At 43.7% G+C, this 23,381-nt stretch overlaps 1 protein-coding gene across 5 annotated transcripts in view; it reads right to left on the reverse strand.

Annotated features, from left to right (window-relative positions):
- Nucleotides 1-23,381, reverse strand: part of SEMA5A (semaphorin 5A) — a 477,069-nt gene that overhangs the window by 21,237 nt on the left and 432,451 nt on the right. For all 5 annotated transcript variants that reach the window (XM_057312155.1, XM_057312158.1, XM_057312156.1 and 2 more), the window contains 2 exons: nt 9,990-10,215; nt 6,945-7,163 (listed from right to left, as the gene is read on the reverse strand). In XM_057312155.1, the coding sequence (XP_057168138.1) occupies nt 6,945-7,163; nt 9,990-10,215 (445 nt within the window). The remainder of the gene's footprint in view (nt 1-6,944; nt 7,164-9,989; nt 10,216-23,381) is intronic.

Here is a 23,381-nt window from a genome sequence, read left to right on the forward strand (position 1 = left end):
GATTTGAGGATTCTTCATTTTTGTACCTCATAACAGACCTGCTGACCAGTGGCCAATAGGTATGTTTATCGATGCTCAACATCCCTAATTATCCATGAAATGTAATTCAAAACCACAATAAGACATCACCTCACACCTGCCAGGATGGAGATTATAAAAAGAAAAACAATAGGTAACAACAATAATAATAATGTTGGTGAGGATTTGGAGAAAACGGAGCCCTGGCACGCTGTTGGTGCCAATGCACACTGGCGTAGCATTAGGGAAACCAGGAGGTGGTTCCTCAAAAAAATGAAAAATAGAACCAAAAACTAAGGATATACTGTATGGTGACTAACATAACATAATAAAAAATTATTATTAAAAAAAAAAAAAGAACTATTGTCTGATCCAGCAATCCCACTTCTGGGTACAGACATTGAAAAGAATTGAAATCAAGACCTCAAAAAGTATCTGCACTCCCATGTCCTTTCCAGTATAATTCACCGAAGCCCAGATACGCTGCCGTGCAGCTCTGTGTCTACAGATAACAGTCCTGTCTTGTGCATTTAAAGATTCGTTTACCGGGGCCCTTGGGTGGCTCAGTCTACTGAGCATCTGACTCAACAGTCAGATGGCTTCGGCTCGGGGGGTCGTGAGATCCAGTCCCGTGTCAGGCTCTGCACTCAGCAAGGAGTCTGCTTGGGATTCTCTCTCTCCCTCTCCCTTCGCCCCTCCCCCTGCTCTCTTGCTCTCTCTCAAGTAAATACATAAATTTTCTAAAAAAATAAAGATTTGTTAACAGGGTGGCTCTCATGTTAAATATCCTTACTATAATAAAAAAGTTTAAAACTAAACCAAAGATAGATTTTTTTCGTTCACAATCCTGTTATAATCACGCAGCACTCACAGTCACACACCAGGAAGCTGATAAGCTGATGTCTAGAACCCACCTTGTGATATTTCAAATAGTATTCATTCCTATCCACGTTTCAACTAATATTCCAAGCATTATCTCTTCTAGTCTAATAAATGCTACCCACCCCATTCACACCAACTGTCCTCTTGGTATCCTGAAAAATTCCCCTGCAGAACTGTTTGCTGTTTAATAGAATGTAGTTCTTGTTCGAAATGCGAACAGTTCGAGGGAGCATTTGTAACAGAACCCAGACACTAAAACATTCCCACTTGCCAGTTTAAACCATAAGATCACATCTACCTCTACCAATTTCAGCTGTAATTTCACTGTCCTAAGGGATATATTCAGAACTGGGGTAAGAGTTGCTTCCAGTACAAAGAGAAATCAGAGGAAAATTCCAGCCACTTTACTCTGTCAGTTGCCCTGTTCTGTAAACACTGGACACCCCCAGACCAGTTTAACTTTGTTCTTCACTTCCTGCCACCTCAACCCCATGCTCCCCGCACCGACCTCCACCTCTTCTTGGAGTATGGACTCTGGACGCAAGGGGGAGGGTGCTTTGTACTGGATGAAAAAGGATACTGAATATTGAAGTACGAAGGCTAAAGTATTTCCAAAATAGAAATTACAGAGTATTAAAAAGCTTTACGACATAGCCTTAACTGCCAGGGCACATGCAGAACTCGGTTGGGAAACAGGAACTTGGAAGCCAAGGAAAGAAAACAAATGTAGCCACCATGCGAGGGGTGGAACATCGGGGAAATGGAGCCAGGCTGTGCACCTTAAAGCTTCCTAGTCTGCTGCGTAAACCGTGCTGGACTAACAGAGTAATCACACTAGTGCAAATACTAACTCACTCGGTATTGCCCCTTGTGCTCACCACCACCACGGGGGTGTTCTAGAAATACGGATAGAAGCACAGAGGGGTGAGGGTGCAGAGGCGATGAGTGGGGGGCGGGACCAGCAGGCTGAGCCCAGGACCAGGCACAGTTTAGGGCTTCATGGAACTCCGGTCACGTCGCTACAAGCCCTGTGGGAATCTCCTCCTGGCCCAGAAAGACCAGTTGAGAGGAAGATCAGACGAATACACAAAAGCTCAGATCCATGTTTCCTGCAAGGATCAAGGCAATTAACTGTCGGGAATTATTGCTGATCAGATGAAATTCATGGATGAGGTACACTTGATAGAAGAGGATGAGAAGTCTAGTTCTGGCTGAATACTCCCCCCACCATAGTAAAACAAGAATGACACCCCCAGAAAGTACGATTATTAGCCATCTGAAGAGTAGAGCGAAACGAAATGATTGATGTCTGAGTGTCAGGCCTCCTGGGGGCTGTCAGTGATACAAAGTCCTGCCCTTACAGTTCTCCGGGACGTGGGTGTATGTGGCTCTGTTTCCCCAACTACAGAACACACAGCTGCCCCAACTCGTCATTTGCATTCAGAGTCTGCCCCTCCATTAGACTGTCACTCAGTGTCCCTCCTCCCTCATACTTATGGCTTTCATATATATGTAATCTTACTTGAACTTGAATATTACTCAGTAACAAAGAACTACCCGTTGTCTCCACCTTTGTAGGCCAAGGTCTGGAATCCTTAGTTCTGAAACGAACATGGATTGAAAAAAGGAGTGAAGAAAGACCAAGCTATTTCTCAACGTTGGAGGAAAATTATGTAGGTAAAGTTACTACTAGATCAACCCACAGAAGGGGAAAAAGGACCATTTCAACAAGATCTTGACTTTAAACCTTTATGGCAGTTTATTATACACATTGGAATTGGAGATCAAATTTTTCATTGATCGATTTAAAAGATTTTACGTTCATCTAGCCTTAGATTTATTTTCAAATTTAATCATAAAGAGAAAACTGGTTTTTATTTTTATTTTTCGTTTTTTTTCTTGATTTTTAAAATTTTTTTATTTTTATTTTTTTTATAATTTTTTTTATTATATTATGTTAGTCACCATACGGTACATCCCTAGTTTTTGATGTGGTGTTCCGTGATTCATTACTTGCATATAACACCCAGTGCACCATGCAATACGTGCCCTCCTTAATACCCATCACCAGCCTATCCCATCCCCCCCCCGAAGCCCTCAGTTTGTTTCCCAGAGCCCATAGTCTCTTGTGGTTCATTCCCCCTTCTGTTTACCCCCTCTTCTTCTTCCCTTTCTTCTCCTACCGATCTTCCTACTTCTTATGTTCCATAAATGAGTGAAACCATATGATAATTGTCCTTCTCTGCTTGACTTATTTCGCTTAGCATTATCTCCTCCAGTCCCGTCCATGTTGCAGCAAATGTTGAGAAATTCTTCTTTTTGATGGCTGAGTAATATTCCATTGTATATATGGACCACATCTTCTTAATCCAGTCACCTGTTGAAGGGCATCTCGGCTCCTTCCACGATTTAGCTATTGTGGACAATGCTGCTATGAACATTGGGGTGTATATGGCCCTTCTCTTCACTACATCTGTATCTTTGGGGTAAATACCCAGTAGTGCACTTGTGGGACTTCATCAAGATAAAAAGCTCTGCACAGCCAAGGAAACAGTCAAAAAAACTAATAGGCAGCCCACGAATGACAGAAGATATTTGCAAATGACACTACAGATAAAAGACTGGTACCCAAGATCTACAAAGAACTTTTCAAACTCAATACACAAGAAACTAATAAACAAATCAAATAATGGGCAGAAGATATGAACAGACACTTTTCCAATGAAGACATACAAATGGCTAACAGACACGTGAAAAAATGTTCAAAATCATTAGCCATCAGGGAAATTCAAATCAAAACCACACTGAAATACCACCTTACGTCAGTTAGAATGGCAAAAATTGACAAGGCAGGAAACAACAAATGTTGGAGAGGATGTGGAGAAAAGGGATCCCTCTTACACTGTTGGTGGGAATGCAAGTTGGTACAGCCACTTTGGAAAACAGTGTGGAGGTCCCTTAAAAAGAAAACTGGTTTTTAAATAAGATACAGTGCCCACTTGTAACTGTTCTTTATGGACCCAGTAGGACAAAGGATGAGTCAATTCATAGGAACGACAGTATCATCCTAAATGAGGCGAAAATAGCCCTATTACTGGCAGAGCAGCTCAGCACCCACATCCCTGAGCGCTTCCAACCCCTCCTTGCCAAGTTACATCCTGTCATGTGTTTAGGAATTTTCTAGAAGGTGGGAGAGAAGATACATATTTGCCCAACTCAGTCCCCTGAACTTTCCCATTCCGGAGTGGAGAGTGACAGGGGTGACTCTAAATTTAATTTCCACAACCCTCCATGGAATCTTGGCTTTCAGAAAGAATATGAGGATGGAGCTATTTCAAGACATTAAGGTTATGTATACACAATATTGGTTTGACCATCAAATCAACTCAAATAAAAATAGCCACCAGTTCGTGTTAAGGGGTGTATCTGAGATTGGTCTGCGTCTTGCACTCAAGAACCAAAGTGGCATCCAAGCATTTGGAGGAGTTTGCATGTTCTGCTGACAGCAATGAGGACCCATGTCTGGAGCCTGGGGAGGCGAGGGTGGATGAGAGATCCTAACATTCCCTTGTTGCCCTCCCTCTTCAGTTTATAATACAGATCCTAGTCTAATGATGTCACCAACGAATTCTCTCCCAATGCCAGGGAGGAATCCTACTCTCTATTCTGGGGCTGTGGGAAAGAACTGGCTCTGTGACCTTTCCCACCCCCTCAGCATCACTTGGCTGGGACAGTCAAGTGGTTGGAGGGAAGAGCCTCCTGAGGCTGGAGAAATTCAGGCAGAGTCAGCGTAGGAGGAGTGGAGCAGCCATGGGAGCAGGGCCTTACTGGGCTCCGCCTACTCAAAGCTGAGAACTGTGTATTTTCAGGTTAATGTACATTTACTCATCCATCCATCCAACTATCTATCTATCCACCAATTCACCCATCACCCATCCATCCATCATCCATCCACCCATCTATTCATACATTCATCCACCCATCATCCAACTATCCATCCACCTATCTGTTCATCCACTAATTCATCCACCACCCATCCATCCATCATCCATGCATCATCCATGCACCCATCTATTCATACATTCATCCACCCATCATCCATCTATCCATCCACCTATCTGTTCATCCACTAATTCACCCATCACCCGTCCATCACCCATCCATCCATCATCCATCCACCCATCTATTCATACATTCATCCACCCATCATCCATCTATCCATCCACCTATCTGTTCATCCACTAATTCATCCACCACCCATCCATCCATCATCCATGCATCATCCATGCACCCATCTATTCATACATTCATCCACCCATCATCCATCTATCCATCCACCTATCTGTTCATCCACTAATTCATCCACCACCCATCTATCCATCATCCATGCACCCATCTATTCATCCACCAATCCAACCATCACCATTCATCCACCTACCCATCCATCCATCCTTCATCTATCATCCACCAACTCACTCACCGCCCATCCACCAGTTCACCTACCACCCACCCATCCCTCCATCCAACCATCCATCATTCATCTATCCATCACCCAATCATCCATCTATTCATCCATTCACCCACCCAACAAATACTCACTGAACACTGTTACAAGCCAGTTTCTTGCTTAAGGAACTCAGAAACTTATCTGTACCTACTAAAAAAGATGCTATGCTTCCAGGCTTCTGTATCTTTAAAAACACTGTACCTGGCGTTTGGAATGACCCCTCCCCCACTCCCCATCCCTGCTCCTCTATTTGGCCAACTCCTATCTGTTCCTCACAAGTCAGCTCAGGGGCTTCCAGATTGGGGTAGCTTCCATGACTCCAGCTCAGTGGGTCTTGGGCTGATGTAGCCACTACATCTGGTCACCAACCCAATAGCCAGTGACCATACTGGGTTGACATTATTCACAGGATGCCTCCTCACAAACTCTAGGCTCCTTTCTGACCTGGACCATATCACTGACCCACATATACCCTGTGAACGGTGCACAGTGAGCGATCCACACGTTTGCTGACAAAGTTGAACGAAGGAAGGAAGGAAGACCAAGTAACCCAGTGCTTGTTTCCTCATCATTCAGTGAAAGATCCCTGATGGCTGTTTTGTGTGTGCGAGGCCTGTGCAGGGTGCTGGGGGCACTACGGTGAGAGGGACCATCACAGGAGTCCCTGTTGTTCTGGAACCTTCACTGGGCAGAGTCAGAGGCAGCGTGCACAGCCACAGGCAGTGTCCGGGAGGCCGTGAGGTATCGACGAAAGATCCTTTGGTTATGGGAATGTCAGGTAGAAGTGATCCAGGTGCCGGGGTTGCCCCCAGAGCTCAGCAGGGGGAGCATAGAGAGGGCTGAAGCACTGACCACGACAGACAGCCCTCAGGACTGGGTCTGCACGCAATGTCCTGTCCAGGAAGACAGAGGCTCTTTAAGCTCATTTACTAACCCTGTGCTCATTTGGGAACTCCGTGGGCTGAAATGCTGGGTCTCAGGAGGAAGACCCAGACAACACAGCCTGTCAGCCTCCAAGAGAGAAGACCGTGTGATCAGAGGACTGAACTCAGGACAAAATGGAGCCCTGCTGACTGAGGACACGAGGGGCTGGCTCGGCAGGTCCCTGGTGGGTCACTCTTGATAGCTGTTGGCCTAGAGGAGGAATCTGTGGTATGAAGGGAGGGCAGTCCCTGGAGGGCTGGGCCCATCAGTTTGGGAGGAGGCCAGCCTCCAGTTTCGAGGACACAACCCATCTCTCTAGGCCAGGACCGCAGGGCCGACTGCTCCATCAGGCACAGTGCTGAGGGCCCAGGAGCCTCATAGGGGCTCACGAGAATGTTTTAGTTTCTTTAAAAATCAGGAGAAATAAATGAATATTACCCAGCCTAGGTTATAGCTGTCTTTTTACCAAGGCAGTTAGAAAATATAATCTGTGATTTTACAAAATATAATCTCAAGCATAAAGCCAAGGAAGTCGAGCAAGCCTCCCTGAATTACAAGGTCATCTAAGGCCCTTGAATTTCCAGATGTTTCCCAGATTACTCAATCCACTCACCTGGGCAGGGCAAAATGTTGCACTCCTGGTATTCCAGGGACGGGCCCAGGCACGGCATGCCCCCATACCTGGGCTCGGGGTTGTTGCAAACACGCTTCCGGGTCCGGATGCCCCTGCTGCAGTCGCGGCTGCACTGTGACCACGACGTCCAGGCCGACCAAGCCCCGTTGACGGTGTGGGCAGAGTACCTCCCGGCGCGCAGGAAATCACCAGAAAGGCCTGCCAACGAAACGGCCCGAGTGCGGTCCTGTTAGAAATTCTGAGAGTCACCGGAGTCCAAACTAACTTCCACTGTGTATCAGCTGCCTGCTTCATTCTGAAACTACATCCCCCAAATCAGCTGAGCATGTTTTCTACTTCCGAAGGAAAGAGCTGCGGTGAATGAAAACCTCCTCTAACTCAAGCGTCCTTCTCTGCGGCTGCTCTTACATAGGATGCAACACAGAACCTGACTGGTAAATGTGGTCACATCCTTATGCAAGGATCAGGTCTGAGGTTTGTAGGTCACTCATTGTTCTGAGAAACTTCTCACAAAGAAAACACAACTCCCTCACTTCCCTTGGGAATTCTAGAGCAAACGGTGCTTCACGAGACGAAGTGATGGTCACCATCGGAGACAGTCCTCTGCAGAGGAAAGCATGGCTCAGACAGTTTTCCAAACCCGTCCCTCTCCCCGTGGGCCTTTCCATGGTGAATTCAGGCTGCTGAAAGACGCAGAGTCCACCACTTTGGAATCACGGGCCACAGAGACAGGTGTCTGTCAGGAACCACGCAGGGGGCGGAGCTCATGACCCAGAACTGAACACATCCCTGAACGACGGTGCGCTGTGGCCCACGCACCCGTGAGGTCCAGAGCGTGCTTGCTCGCAGCAGTGTTCCCCACGTACATGCGTGGCGGCAGCGGCAGCAGTGCCAGTCGGGAGCTGTCTTGGCAGAACAGGCTCTGAAGACTTCCCATGTGACTGGTCTGCTCTGAGCGCTCTGCGCTTGCTAAGTCATTTAATTACTTAGCCATAGCCAAAATTCCTGTCTGCTTTGATGAAAACGGCTACTCACTTACAATATTAACAAATATTCTAATTCTCTCAAAAGCTGGCAATGTGACTCAGGTTTTAACAAAAAACTCTCGGGACCGCCTGGGTGGCTCAGTGGGTTAAGCATCTGCCTTTGGCTCTGGTCATGATCCCAGGGTCCTGGGATCGAGTCCCGCATCTGGCTTGGTGGGGAGCCTGCTTCTCCCTCTGCTTGTGCTCTGTCTCTCTCTCCGTCTAATAAACAAATAAGATCTTACAAAGAAAAAAAAAGAACAGCTCTCAAAGTATTTCATGAAGTTCTGGGGAAGTGCGAGAAGGCAAATACAGCAAGAGTCCTGTCCACTACTGAGCTCCTTTGCTGTTTACTTATAACTCTGGCTCAGAAACCTCGGTAGGATGCTCTTTAGAGAAAATGGATTTGAAATGTCTTTCTACGATGAACCAATACTTGTGGTTAGTCAATGCAGAACAGCTAGGCACCGGTCAGCCTCATTTTGTGTGGTCAGAGGCAAAGAAGTCCAATTTTGTATTTTCAAGATGTCAATACCAAAACATGCAGATGGTCATTCGAACTTGGAGCCCTTAAGATGCAAGAAGGATGAAGTACTTTTAAAGCCTTGCTCATGATATATTTTGGAGGAAATATGGGATATCTTTTATAAATGTGTATCAAACTTTTTCTTAGTTTATATTACTATCATCAAAAACACATCAGCCTTGGTTTTTGTATGTATCTGAGAATAAAAGGGTAAAAAATAGGGGTGCCTGGGTGACTCAGTTGGGTAAGCATCTGCCTTTGGCTCAGGTCATGATCTCAGGGTCCTGGGATGGAAACCCCCCCACCCCACCCCGGGTCAGGCTCCCTGTTCCACGGGGAGTCTGCTTCTCCCTCTGTCTCTTCCCCTCCCACTGCTCATGCGCACTCTCTCTCTGTCTCAAATAGATAAATAAAATCTCTGAAAAAAAGGGTAAAAAAATAAGTTCAGAAGAGACAATGATATTCCTGTGTAGGGAAATACTGGCACTCATTGTCTATTTTTCACCCGATGTCGTAAGAAATAAGACAGGTCACCGCCTGCCCTGAAGTAAGAAAATTAAGTGTATGAACTGGAGACAGGGTTGCCAGGATTTGCAAATAAAATAGAGGAAACCCAGTTAAATATGAATTTCAGGCGAACAACAAATAATGTTTTAGGATAAGTATGTCCCAAATATTGCATGGGGCATACTTATACTAAAAAAATTCTGAAAAGTATCAGAAATGCATCTTTAACTGGAAATCTTGTATGTTATGTCACAATCCCAACGTGAGATCACAAGATCGTCCCTTGCGGAATGTAAATCTTTACAATGGGTCCTCGGTTCCCTCTGTATTCCAGCATATGTGTCTTTTCTTCTTACTAAAGCAGAATTTTACAAAATTAGTAGGAATGAAGATCATTTTGCTTGATTTTCTACATGTATGGGTGTTTGATTTACTGAAATTGTAGACCCAGTCACATAAAATTTTTCACTAAGCAGACTTTTTTTTCAAGAAACAATGAACAATCTTATATATAGTGGCTGAACTACAGTGAGCAGAGTGGTTTGAGGTCAGGAGATGGCTAATGTCAGGACGTACAACTAGGAGTGGCTCTTGATGGCAATGGCCAGGCCTCCAAGCACGCAGGCTGGCCGACCCAGCTGCCCCTGCTGTCCAGCAGCTCCCCAGAGGAGGCAGAGAGCTCAGTGACACGTGTTTAACTGGTGGCCCGCAGTCAGAGCCACTCTGTGCAACAGCTTCCCTCTGGCAGGGCAGGAGGACGTCTATCACACCCCCATGAGTTTATCCTACCCATGGCAGCCCAACATGGCGGCTTACTACCTCTGTCATTCATCAAGGCCACCCACCCTGGGTCCAAGGAACCAAAAGTAATCAAAGGGAGAACATCCCCTTGCTCTTCTATGACTTTAGAGACGGATCAAATGCCTGTCTGTGGGAGTGGGTAAGTGCTGGGGGGTCACCGCTCACCGTCTGTGGAGCAGCCACTGGTTCCATCACTGGAACAGTACCGCATCTCGATTCTCTGCCTTCCCACTTCCAGCAGATTTGGATCAGGCAGGCGGGCTTTGCAGGTGTAGCGGAACCGCTGCTCATAGTGGCCCCCGTTGTCCGAGATGTTGACGGGCGTCCAGGGCGTCCAGGGTGTGGTCTTCTTCAGCTCGGGGCACGGGTTGGTGTTGCAAGGCTGGTACTCCTGGGCGGGAAAGGACACGGCATGTGCTTATCGTGCAAGCATCAACAGAGTCCGGGCTTTCTCCTTCACCGGAAGACGGGGCTCTCTAAAACCTCATGTCCTGACACCCATCCGCTACTCTGCCAAGTGAAAACCGCAGTGTTGTTCAATTTGGGCCTTTAAGAGCATGTTCAGTGTTCAGGTCAACTAGAGAAGGAATGTGCAGTTTCTCCGGGGTCAACAAGGAGAAGGAGACAGTAACTGTGACCGGATGTAAGAATGGTGAGCCCGTAAAATCACCTTCCTCTCACTTGATAAATAACCCAAACCGCTGACTATTCCGATGTGAAGCTGAACGTTTTTTTTTTTTTTTTTTTTTTAAAGGCTTAAAGTTAAAATGATGGAACCAAACCATTTTATTTTGGACAACATAATACTCAGTTTGAGATGAATGAGTATTTTAAGCTCCGGGATCATGGATTGTAAGTGTTAGGGTCGTAGAGTGTCCAAATAACACATACAATATGTAGCAACTTTTAGTGTGTAAGTTTTCACAGCATTTCCCTGTTAATCCCTGGATAGCACTTCTCAGTTTCTCCTCCCGTCCCTTCCCTCGCCCCCAGATTCCTCCCTTGTAAGAACAGGTGGGAGCGTCCCGGTTACCGAGCAGCGTACGTTTGAAGGTCTCGCAAATGGGGCGTGGGCTGAGGTGGGGGGGGTGTGGAACTGATTAAGATTCTTAAAGATTTATTTGTCAAGAATTCTAAACACGGCACCTTCATAAAAAGCACCACAGATGAAGAGCACAAGGTTGGACTTGGACACAGCACTGTTCGTTCTTCCATTGGACCATAAAGGTTGTTTCATTAGATGGAAACCCACAACAACATATAATTCACCCAATTATGACTATACTTTAAATATGATTTTTATCAATGTTAAACATATATATCAAGCAAATGTTAAATAGCCATCTAAGCTTTTTTTATGAAAAAGAGAAGCATTCTATCTTTCCCCCATATCTTTTCGTTAAATATTTGCATATTTAGCCCCTAGATCTAACAACCAGAATTTTCAAGGATCAGGTGTTATCCATTAACTGTGCACTACGGAAAGAAAGAATTTGGCCCTTTATTGCCTCCCCCAGCCCCATGTCTACAACACTGATGAAGACTTCCCATCTCCCATCATCTTAATACAGTTACACTGCTGTTTTGCTTAGACCCAAATCCAGCATTTGCACTCATAACTAGGGCACACCATGCACAGGGGAGAGATGTGATAAACTGATGGGCTACTACTCTTACCCAGGTCCCTCACACACCAAAGTTTTTGGGGGTGGTCGTTTAGATTCTATGAATTCATCACCAGTTCAAACCCCTCCAATCAGGGACTTAGTCATAGTAAGAACTGTCCTTGTGCGTTTATGCTTTGAAAGAGTGCTCCTTTAATATGATAGTCGTGCGTTTCCAGTAGGATAGAGAGTGGCCATGTGTGTCCACACCACCTGCTCTATCTGGAAACCAATTAAAATATGTATTTTGTAATTATTCTAAGTATTATAACTGCTTTTCTTTACTAGTAGTTCAATTTTTTAAAAAATCCATAGGGAACAAGACTCAGGGGTTCTTTCTGTTTGTGACATCACAGGCTTTCTGCAGGAATTATGGAAGGTGGTCACCCCCACTTCTCTGACTTCGTATCTTCTCGTCATTCCTTCCCGGCCCACACCGATGTGCCTCATCTCCACAGCAACACGAACTAGGAAGATTGATGACTTCATTTCCCTCTGTTTATAGCATCTTTTATTATGATATGATTTGGATGCTGCCTCCCAAATGAAAAAAATAGCCCCAACGAATGTCATAAACCCAATTGTGTGAAAAACCAGGCAGAACATGCAAGAGCCCTCTCATCTTCTCCTGAAACGGAGGCCACCTGGTAGGAATGCATTAAACCCTTATCTGGGGTCTTCCAGGCTTACAGTGTGATGGCACTACCAACCCCCGACTGAAAATGCCACAAGCCACTGTCCTCGCCTTCATCACTTCAGCCTGGGGGGGCAGGTGTCCGGGGCTCCTTGCTAAAACGGACTGAACAGACGCGGCTTATGGACCCCTGCTTCAAAAGTGCGGGTCTTTAAGCATTACCAGGTTCGTCAGTAAGACCCCCCCATCTTAAGAAACAAAGCTACAGGATGTTCCCAGTAACTCTTCGCTTCTGTACACTAGAAATGTCACCTTTTCTACGGAGGTGAAGTTTCATTTTTGAAGCACATGGATAGCAGCTATATTTTAAAGCTGGCTCAAGTAGCCGAGATGGGTCTCTGCGTGCTGGGGGCAGAGGTGGGCACAGCTCAGGGACAAAGATCGATTCGGGCTAATTAGACCTAGCCTGTGATAATAAAGTTTGCTCTTCCATTCATTGTCTTTTCATCGTACAAAGTTTACCTTGAGACCCAGAACTTCCCTTTTCGCCTGCTTCTTGAGGTTTAATTGTGCTGCATTCATTTAAAATATCAAATTATGAAATGCTGAGAAATGGTACGACCAATCAGTTTTATACCAGTGACCAGACTTATGAAGCGATTTGATTCAATGGTAAGTAGTTCTATGGCTCAGTCGAATCTTCATGCTACAATGTACTGATGACCCACGGCAGTAACTGCCCAGCTTTGAATGCAATGTGAACAACATTACCTTCAATGCTAAAGATAGAAATTATTTTCAAAGAAATTTCAGGGAGCCAATTATTATTGCTTGTCACGTAGGATTCCTAATATTCTGCTGGAAAATATTAGGTAACAGTGGTCACTAATATCAATTCCACTTCTGGGTATATAGCTGAAGAAACTGAAATCAGGATCTTAGAGTGATATCTACACTCCCAAGTTCATTGCAGCATTACTCCCAGTAGCCAAGGTATGGCCACAAAGTAAGTGTCCGCCAACAGATGAATGGATAAACAAGATGTGGTATGTGTGTGAGCATAATACATAATATACGTACAATGTATAATAATGTACAATATATACTATAATATATGCCATTCAACAATAAATAGGAAATATCCCCATAGATCCAGGCTTTTATGCTCAGGTTAGATTATTTGGGTCTTATGAGGCCGTCTAGGCTTATGGCCAGTGATAAAAGTTATTTTCCTCTGGATACATTTCATTCTAGAACATTCTCTGGCTTTCCTGAAGAACAAAGGAGGACCACAGTTACTAGGTTGTTAACCATCTTATATTTAAATCTAATTTTCCTACAGGCACACACAGGCAATGTCATGATACTTCATCCAAACTGTAAAGAGCACAGCACCCAAGCTTGGAGGTCGTCCCCACTTTTTCCCATGACAAACCTTTCCTGCGTACATCACAAGGTGGTTATGAAGGTCAAATGAAATTATTAGTAGACAAAAACTGTGTAAACCATGAGAAGCTCTAGGAATGTAAGTCGTTGTTATCACTCTATGAGGAAGCCAAAGTCTAACATGGACATTCTGTCCCATTTCACTTTTCTTCACGCCAAGCCACTGAGAAAATCCTTAAGCAAAGAACTGATCCCAAAACCTGAGTACTGCTTTCAATTTATCTCAGCAAACAGATTGGCCCAATATTACCATTTAGAATGGAAATCTCTTATTTGGTTCTGAAAATCCCTGCAATAAGTGGAAAGAGTAAATGATATTTTCTGTGCAAAGAAAAGAAAAGAAAGAGCAAGTGGGAACGTTCAGAGGGACTCTCTCATCACAGTTTAGCTTAGCCCTCGGAAAATAGCTGTTGAAATACCGACTTCAGTTCCACCACCGTCAACTTGTGTTCCAGTGACATCATAAACTTGAAGGGCAGTCGGGGCAGCAAACTCTCATCGAAGAAGAGCAGGTATGTTTGGGGAGAAGGCCACTCTACTCAGTGGCGGCATATCGGCCGCTCTGAGAGGAGAAGCCAGGGAGAGCAAGCTGGACCCCAGAACATGGAACACGGGGGCAGGAACAGCACTGTCCTGGGGCTGCCACCGCCAGAAAGGTGATGTTTCATGAATGACAGCACATGGGCTCCAAATGCTGGTTCCACGTGAATGAATCAAGGATATTCTGAAGCCACGTGGGTGAGGAAACAGAACATAAAAGCCTTGTTTGGAGTCAAAACTCATGTGTGACAATGACCTTCTTTAAAAAAAAAAAAATCTACCAGGGGCACCTGGGTGGCTCAGTTTGTTAAGCGTCTACCTATGGCTCAGGCCATGATCTCAGGGTCCTGGGATTGAGTCCTGCATTAGGCTCCTTGCTCAGCAGGGAGTCTGCTTCCCCTCTCCCTCTGCCCGCCACTCCCCGTTTGTGCTCTCTCTCTCTCTGTCAAATAAGTAAATAAAATCTTCAAATAAATTAAAAAAAAAAAACAACAAATTTTTAAAAGTCCACCATTTGCGACAACTTGGATGGACCTTGAGGGCATTATGCTAAGTGAAAGGAATCTTGCAGAGAAAGACAACTTCTGCTATCACTTCCATGTAGAATCTGCATAAGACAGATTCAGAGAAGAAGTGTGGTCGTTACCAGGGGTCGTGGTGGTGGGGGGGCGGCGGGGAGTACGGACAATGGTGAGATACTGCTCAAAGGGTACAAACTTCCAGTCACGAGGTTAACGAGTTTGGGGATCTAAGGGATAGCATAGCAATTATAGCCAATAATACCGTATCATGTAACTGAAGACGGCCAAGAAAGGGTAACTTAGACGTTTTCACCTCAAAACAGAAATGGTAACTATGTGATGGGAAGGGTTGGTAGTTAATACTCTGGTGGCAATCATTTTACTATATATAAATGTATCAAATCAACATGAGATACACTTTAAACTTACACAAAGTTACATATCAGTTATTTCTGGAAAAAATGAAGCTGGAAAATATAAAATATAAATAATAAATTTTTTTTAATTAAAAAAAATAAAAATATATAAAAATAAATAAAGGAAACCACTGACGCAAGGATGAAACATAAAGGGTCAAAGAAAAACAAAAATACCCCTAAGGGTTATTAAACCAATTTTGCCCAGTTCTCCAGATACGTTCCCCATGTTTTCTCTGTCCCAGTCAACAGTAAAAGAACCATCCATTTAAAGTTTAACCCAGGGGCGCCTGGCTGGCTCAGTCAGTTGAACGTCTGACTCTTGGTTTCAGCTCAGGTCATGATCTCAGGGTCATGAGATCGAGCCCTGCATCGGGTTCCGCGCTAAGCATGGAGTCTGTTTGAGATTTTCTCTCCTTCTGCCCCTCCCTCTCTCACGCTCTCAAATTAAAAAAGGAAGTAAATCTTTAAAAAATAATAAAGTTTAACCCAGAAGCTGGGAGGTACCTATAGAAATAGACTTTGGGGTCCATTCTCTCCTCCCATCTGAACAGGCCACCATCACCTCAGGCCTGGTTCACAGAATCAAAGCATGGATTTCATTGAAGTTTGTCCATCTGTAAGTCTGCTTTCACCCACAGACTGCAAGTTTGTCAAGAGCAGGAATTTTGTCACGTTTAATTTATATTACCAATCTTGAGTACAGTATTTTTTTGGTGAATGTATAAATCATATTGATCAATTCACAAATACGTGCATTCTGAGGGGATGTGCATAAATTTGGGGAAGAAATTTAGGTGGTTAAGAGGGGCTCTGTGTTTTGCTGTTTATTTTTCCTTTGAAAAACACTGAAATATCTATATTTCATAGATTGAAAGTAAAATAGATGGTGCCCATTGAAGCAAAATTTGAGAGCGTGTGCTCAGCACAAACTAAGAAAATTACCCTTAAAATCATTCCACCAATAGCTAAATATAGGAACTAAATTTATTCTCATATGGAATACTCATGGTTTTTACATGCATTTATTAAGTTCTCTTTCAGCATCAAAGGTTATCCTGCTGAGACAGAAAGCCATTCTGCACAGAACAAGCAAGGAAGAAATGCGGTTGTGTTTGCCAAGGGACAAAGTGCTCTCGCAAGTGCACAGAAGTGGGCCTGTGATCCCTGGCACGTGGGGGCAAACAGAGCGTCCTGGAAATGAGCTTAGTGGTACCCAGTAAGGGAGAACTAAAAGAAGATGGTGGATTCAGAATTATAGGGCCACAGAATGACTTCTGCTTCTGACCAAGATGGAGAAACAGAAACGGGATTAACCCTCACCCCCAAAATAACTATGGAACAATAGTTCTTAAAACATTGGATGTTGGGCAGTGAAGGACAGTAATCGCCAAGTGAGGGGAAACATGAGGTGAGCCCTGCAAGTGACCCAGCCTACCACCTTGATGAGGGTTCCAGGCCCTGGTGGGGGAAGGAGGAACCCAGGCTTACAGGCTAGTGACTGAAGAGACAGGACTGTGAAGGGGAGGAAGCCAAAGGTGCTGGGTTAAAGATGCAGAGAAGGAACTCCAGTGTTATGCCGAGATCCTGCCTCAAGTATTCAGTTGGGTACAAATCCGTGAAATGTGAGGAACCCACAAGGGTGGGGAAAAACCCACCTGAAGGATTAGAGGGAACAGTGCACATCACTCACACGGGGCCGGGCGTAGCATTCGCTCCTAAGAGCAAGAGTGAACCACCTCACAACTCACCAGGCGACCGTTCGAGGACCAAGAAGGGTCTTGCCTCCGCAGTGGGAAAAATCACCCCAAATTCCGTTCTAATCTCAACTAACGCCTAAAGCAAAAGCCGAAATGATCAAACTGGTTTCACACAACTTGATCATGTCCCAAAGGAGAGCTCTCGCTTAATTTCAGGAACACAAAAGTGTCCAGGACACAAGGAAAAAAATCACAGGGTCTTGCACTTAATTTATAATGACCAGATATGCAAAGACGCTGCTGAAAAACGTGAGCTATTATGAAGAGAAAAATCAGTCAACTGAAATCGGTCCAGAAATGACAGATGAAAGAATTTGTAGTCAAGAACATGCAAGCAGCCATGATAACTGTGTTCCATGTGTTCGAGAAGCTAGAAGACTGCATGGTAAGCAGAGGCAGGAAGACATAAGGAGGAAGTGAAGCCAACCACACACAACATTTCCGGAAAAGTGAAAAGGACAGATCCCATCTCAAGTTGTTCTATGAGGCGCCCTTTAATCTGGTATCAGAACCAGACAAAGGCATTAACAGGAAAAGAAAACTGCATCTGAATATGTCCCATGGACTTAGACACAAAAATTCTTGACAATATTTTAATAAGTAAAACTCCAAACTGTATAAAAAGTTTAATATCTCAGGATTAGGTGGGGATTATGTCGGGGATGTTAGGTTGTATTAACCTTTGAAATTTGATCAGTGTAATTCACCATTTATTAACAGTCTAGAAAGTAAACCTATATGATCAGTTCAATAGATGAAAAATATCACTTGATAAGATTCAAAATTCATTCCTTATAGAAACTTTCCATCAACTATGAAAAGAAAGAAAATTCCCCAAATCTGATGGACGTGTATTAAAAATATACAAGCAACATCTTACTTACTGGTTAAAGCCTGCATGTTTTCTTCCTAAAACCAGAAACAAGGCAAGAATATCTGCCCCTACCACTTCTAGTCAATATTATATTGACAGTCCTACCTCGGAGGGCTAGGAAAGAAACAGAATTAAAAGTCATCTATAATGGAAAGGAAAAAATAATTATGTCTTTATTCACAAACATTGTGATTTTATATGTAGAAAATGCTATAGAACCTACCAGAAGGCTACTGGAAGTAATGTTAATTTATCAACGCGTCAGGATACAAGATCAATAGAAAATATTAATTTCATTCCTACATACTAGCAATGAGCAAGAAGAAATTAAGAGAATTTCATTTACAGTAGCACCAAAAATATGAAATACTTAGCAATACATCTCACAAAATGTATGATTGACTCGCACACTAAAGGACATCAAATCCCCTAAATGACCCAAGAATCAATGGAATCTTAATCATAATTCTAGAAGGCTTTTTGGGGGATAAATATTGACAAGCTGGTTCTAAAATTCATACACAAGTAAAAAAAAAAAAAATCTAGAATACCCAAAAGATTTTGGGAAGGAGGAACAGAGCTTGAGGGATTACACGACCTGACTTCAAGACTCACTGCAGAACTACACTAGCATTCTGTGGTGTCAGCATCAAGACAGAAAGACTGAGCAAAGGAATTCTGGACTGGAAAGTCCAGAAATAGACTTGCACATACATGGTTTATTCAGTTTTGATGAGGGAGCAAAGGCAATTCTGCAGAAAAAGTAGAGACTTTTCCACAAATGGGGCTGTAGCAATTGGATAGCCATCTGTGAAAAGAAGACCTCTGAATGATAACTTACTCCCTGTTTGGTAATAGACTCAAATGGATCATAGACCAACTATCTAAAACCATAAAATCTCTAGAAGAAAACCTAGAAGAATCTCTCTGTGAGCTTCGGTCAAGCAAAGATTTCCTAGCTACAATGCCAAAAACATTACTCATGTAAGAGGAACGATGACAATTAGAATTATTCAAATCAGGAACTTCTGTTCTTTGAGAGATGCTGTGAAGAGAAAGAGAGGCAAGCCGCACCCTGAGAAAGAATATTTGCAAATCAGATAAAAGACTCATATCCATTATATTATTTAAAAAATTTAAATTCGACAATAAAAAACTTAATACAAAAATTGTCAAGTGATAGGAACAGACATGTCACAAGAGAAGATAGATGGCAAAAAAGCATATATAAAGATTCTCAACATCATTTGTTAAAAAAGAATTAAAACCATGGAGAAACCACCACACATCTATTAGAATGGCTAAATTAAACACAAACCCCAAACACCAAATGCTGGTGAGCTTGTGGGGACCAGGAACCCCCTCTCACACTCTGCTGGTAGGAATGGAGAATGGCACAATCCCCTTGAAACTATTTGACCCTTTCCTAAAAAATGAAACATACACTGACCATATGACCTTGCCATCTCCTTCCTAGAAATTTAGCCAAGAAAAAAGAAAGTAGATGTCCACCCAAATACTGGTACACAGATATTCTTAAAAGCTTTACAGGTAATAGCCAAAAAGAGAAACAACCCAAATGTCTATCAACAGGTGAATATCTTTTTTTTTTTTTTTTTTGTCAGAGAGAGCACAAGCAGGGGAGCGGCAGGCAGAGCAGGCAGAGGGAGAAGCAGGCTCCCCGCTAGGCATAGAGCCCAATGCAGGACTCAATCCCAGAGCCCTGGGATCATGACCTGAGCCGAAGGCAGATGCTTAACCCACTGAGCCACCCAGGCACCCCAGGAGGTGAGTATCTAAATGAATCATCTTAGGTCCATAGACGGGAATACTATTCAGCAGTAAAAAGAAATGAACTGTTGGTGTATACAGCACGGAAGAATATGAAAATAATGCCGAATGAAAGAAGCCCGCAGAATGAGTGACTTCGTTCACATAAAATGATAAACTGGAAACTAACGTAGAGGCAGAAAGATCAGTGGTTGCCTGGGTTCGGGGGGTGTAGGAGGGAGGGGTTACAAAAGGAACAAGGAAACTCCGGGGTTGACAGACATGCTCATTACCTTGATGGTGTCATGGATTCATGGATGTACACAGTTGTCAAAACTTACCAAATTTTACATTTAAACATGCAGTTTATTGTATGCCAATCATACCTCACTAAAACCATTAAAAATGATATGTCTATAGGAAAACACGTCTCCTTCTAGTAAGTGGTGGTTACCTTGCTGACGAGAAGCGATCTTCAAAACAGCTGTTCTGCACCTATCTGAGCACATTAAAATGACAGTTCTGTTCTTCACAGCATTCATGCTGGAGTATTGGCACCTGAATGTGACCACTGAGTACTTGTAGATAAATGCTTTATAAATGCAAATGGGCACCACGGAGCCCAACTGTACTTGTCATCATACACTCCTGCAAAATGCTCCTTTCTCTCCACAGCCAATGGAGCAACTGCCTGTTGCAGAGTCTACACACACACGTGTCTCAACTGCACGCTTTCATAATCTTACTTCTCTTATAACCCGTTTCTTCAGCTGTGGTGCATTTTCATGCTGGTACCGGCTCTTGAATGTGAAGGAGTTAGAATCATCTTCCATGGCATGTGGGTAAGTTCTGGAGTCACGGGATGGCTTGATGGAAGAACACAGCCCCAAGGCCAGCTTCTTACTCTCTAACCAAGGTAATACAGTAAGTGTATGTTCCGGATGGCAAATCGGGAACCACCTGGAAGGTGTGTTAGTCTACTGGGGCGGCTATGACAAAACATGACAGACAGGTACAACAGGAATGTATTTCCCGCAGGTCTGGAGCCTGGGAGCCTAACATTAGGGTGTTAGCATGGTGGGGTGAGGGCCTTCTTCCGGGTTACAAACTTCTCTTATGTCCTCACATGGCAGAAGGGATGAGCTAACTCTCTGGGGCCTCTTTTATAAGGACACCAATCCCATCCATGAGGGCTCCACCTTCACGACCTCATCACCTCCCAGATGCCTCACCTCCTAATACCATCCCCTCAGGCATCAGGTTTTCAACACATGAATTCTGGGAGGGGACACTGACATTCAGCCTACAGGACATATCCCAACAAATGCCAAATCAGGAGTTATATAAGGCGATCTCAAGACACTGCACACATTTTGGACTCCACAGTCCTGTTTTGGGTTAGTCCCTCGGCCCCAAGTAATACTCAGTGCATACACTTGAATCTGTTTCACAGAAGGTAGAAAGATCTGATACGCCAATGCTACCTGACACACAGTCTACACTCGCTACTGTGAAGACAGTCTGGTGATTTAAGGATTTTTATGAATATTCCTCATTTCTTCCCATTACTATTACTAGTCATTAAAGGATCAGCGAAATAAAAATGGAATTTTTAAAAATGTGACACAAACACTGTGACAAAAAGTATTGAGTATTTTAAATAGAAAATTGTACCGTTCCAGGCAGTACCTTTTTCCATTTCAGTGAGCTTCCTCTGAGTCAGCTACAGTTCTCTTAGAAACCCTTGGTATACCAGTTGTTCGCATGGGGTCTCCCCAGTCTGAGAGTTTCTCCAGGGTAAAGTCTGGGGTTGATGCAACTTTCTTCCTCACCGGGTGACTGGCACTATCTTTGGCTCTAAAGAGGAAGAGGATTGGGCTGAACATGTTGGGCTTTCAAATGGATGCATTTGCTTTCAACAAGCGGTCATCCTGCGTGTTTTTTTGTTTTGTTTTGTTTTAAGTGGAGAAAAGCAAGCAAATATTCCTCTGCTGTCTTACTAAAAAAGATATGTGTTTGTGTATGTACTCGATTATATATGTGTGTGTGTATATATAAATGGAACTGGCTTTCCTCCTTACACATTATTTTAGGCATTCTTTTTTATAACACTGTAGAAAGCCCAAGAGAATAAGAAAATCACTGCTGTCGTTGGAAATCTTTCTTACAGAGGCTGTGATTTGTAGGCAATCTATAAACTTATATCTCAAATGAGAAGATCCATTTATTTATTTTATTCTCTCACCATAATGCCTTTAAATTTGTAGTCTCTGAGAGCGAACATCAAGAATTCAGACAGCTTTTTGGGCAAATACCGTGCAATGAGAGGAAAAACTATTTTTAGCTAGAAGTGAAAACCTATATCTGAGGGAAAAGGTTTCCTTCCCAAATCAACAACGGAAATAGGTGACCTTGAGCAAAGGAGCCCGCCCGCCCTTTACTTCCATTCCTCCACTGTTGTTGTAACGCCTGCTATCTGCTTATTCAACTGGCAAAATTCCTAAAGCTATCTTACAGGATTCCAGAGCACTCCGTTCTCTTGTGCATTTCATCAGGCGTATGCGATTGTGTGTTCAGGTCCCACGGGTTGAGTCGTCCTACTTAGAGCCTTGGGAATACCTGGTCCATTTTCCATTAGTCATCTGTACTCTGATACCTCAATTATGGCAGAGCTATGATCTTAAGAGCACTGTGACAGGAAGCACCCAACATTCCCATCGCCTGGATGTCACGCTCTGTGTAGTCCCCTCCCCGTGAATGTGGATGGATGGGTCTTTTGAAGCTAATGGGATAGCGGCTCCCTTGATGAGATCCCTCCTAACCAAGACCCCTTGTAGTGGACAAAAGAGAGATGCTCCTGCTGGCTTTGAAGAAGTTAGCTGCCATGCTGTGGGGGGGCACGTGGCTAGAACCAGGGGCAGCCTCTAGGAACTAACAATGTCCTCCAGCCGAGAGTCAGAAAAAAAAAAAAATGAGGACCTCAGTCCCCAAACCACGAGGAAATAAGTTCTACAAACAACCAGAGAGCTTGAAAGAGGACCCCGAGCCTCAGAAATGTTTGCAGCTCTGGTCAACCCCTTGATTTCAGCCTGAAACACTGAGCGGAGGAACCTGTTAAACTGAGCCTGAACTTCCAGCCCATGGAACTGTGAGATAATTAATCGTGCTATTTTAAGCCACTAAATTTGTGTTCATTCGTTACACAGCAACAGAAAGCTAGTACGCACCTATGTAAATATACATTTACTTGGTATCTGTACACAGGAGGGACTCTGTTCCGTGACCCTGCTTTTTTTCTAATACTCCGATGATTTGACTGATGATTCAAATGAAGTTGAGTTTTCTTAATCTGATCTCCCCAGGGCAAGAAATTGGAAGGATTAGATTCCTTCATGGAAAACTCATTGTTTTCCTGCTATGATATTCTCCCAATTTTTTTTATGAGAAAGTTTTGGCTTAAAAGTTTTAGTTTTTTATTTTTTATTTTTTTTCGGTTTTATACCTTTATTTGACCATCAGCAATTAGTTCTTGTCCACATTAACTGTCTGTAGATTTTTAAAAGTGGTGACAGGTACATAGGTAACCAGTGTGTAGAGCTTGCTTGGTGAATCTTCATCCTCGTTATGTTTTCTGGACAACTGCACACGGATACGGTACGGAACATTCCTTATTCCTTTGGCCCGCACACGGATACGGTATGGAACATTCCTTATTCCTTTGGCCCAGACGGCTTTGTTGAGCCTGGTGTCAATGCGCACATCTGGAGTTCCCATCTCCTTCATGGCAAATTTCCGGATCTCTTTGAGTGCCCGAGGGGCACGTTTCTTGAAACCCACTCCATGGATACGCTTGTGAATGTTGATGGTGTATTCTCTGGTCACTACCTCGCTGATGGCAGAACGGCCCTTCTTCTTCTCGCCACCCTTCTTCG

The sequence above is a fragment of the Ursus arctos genome, unplaced genomic scaffold (assembly GCF_023065955.2).
Source record: "Ursus arctos isolate Adak ecotype North America unplaced genomic scaffold, UrsArc2.0 scaffold_15, whole genome shotgun sequence".
NCBI classification, from domain to species: domain Eukaryota; kingdom Metazoa; phylum Chordata; class Mammalia; order Carnivora; family Ursidae; genus Ursus; species Ursus arctos.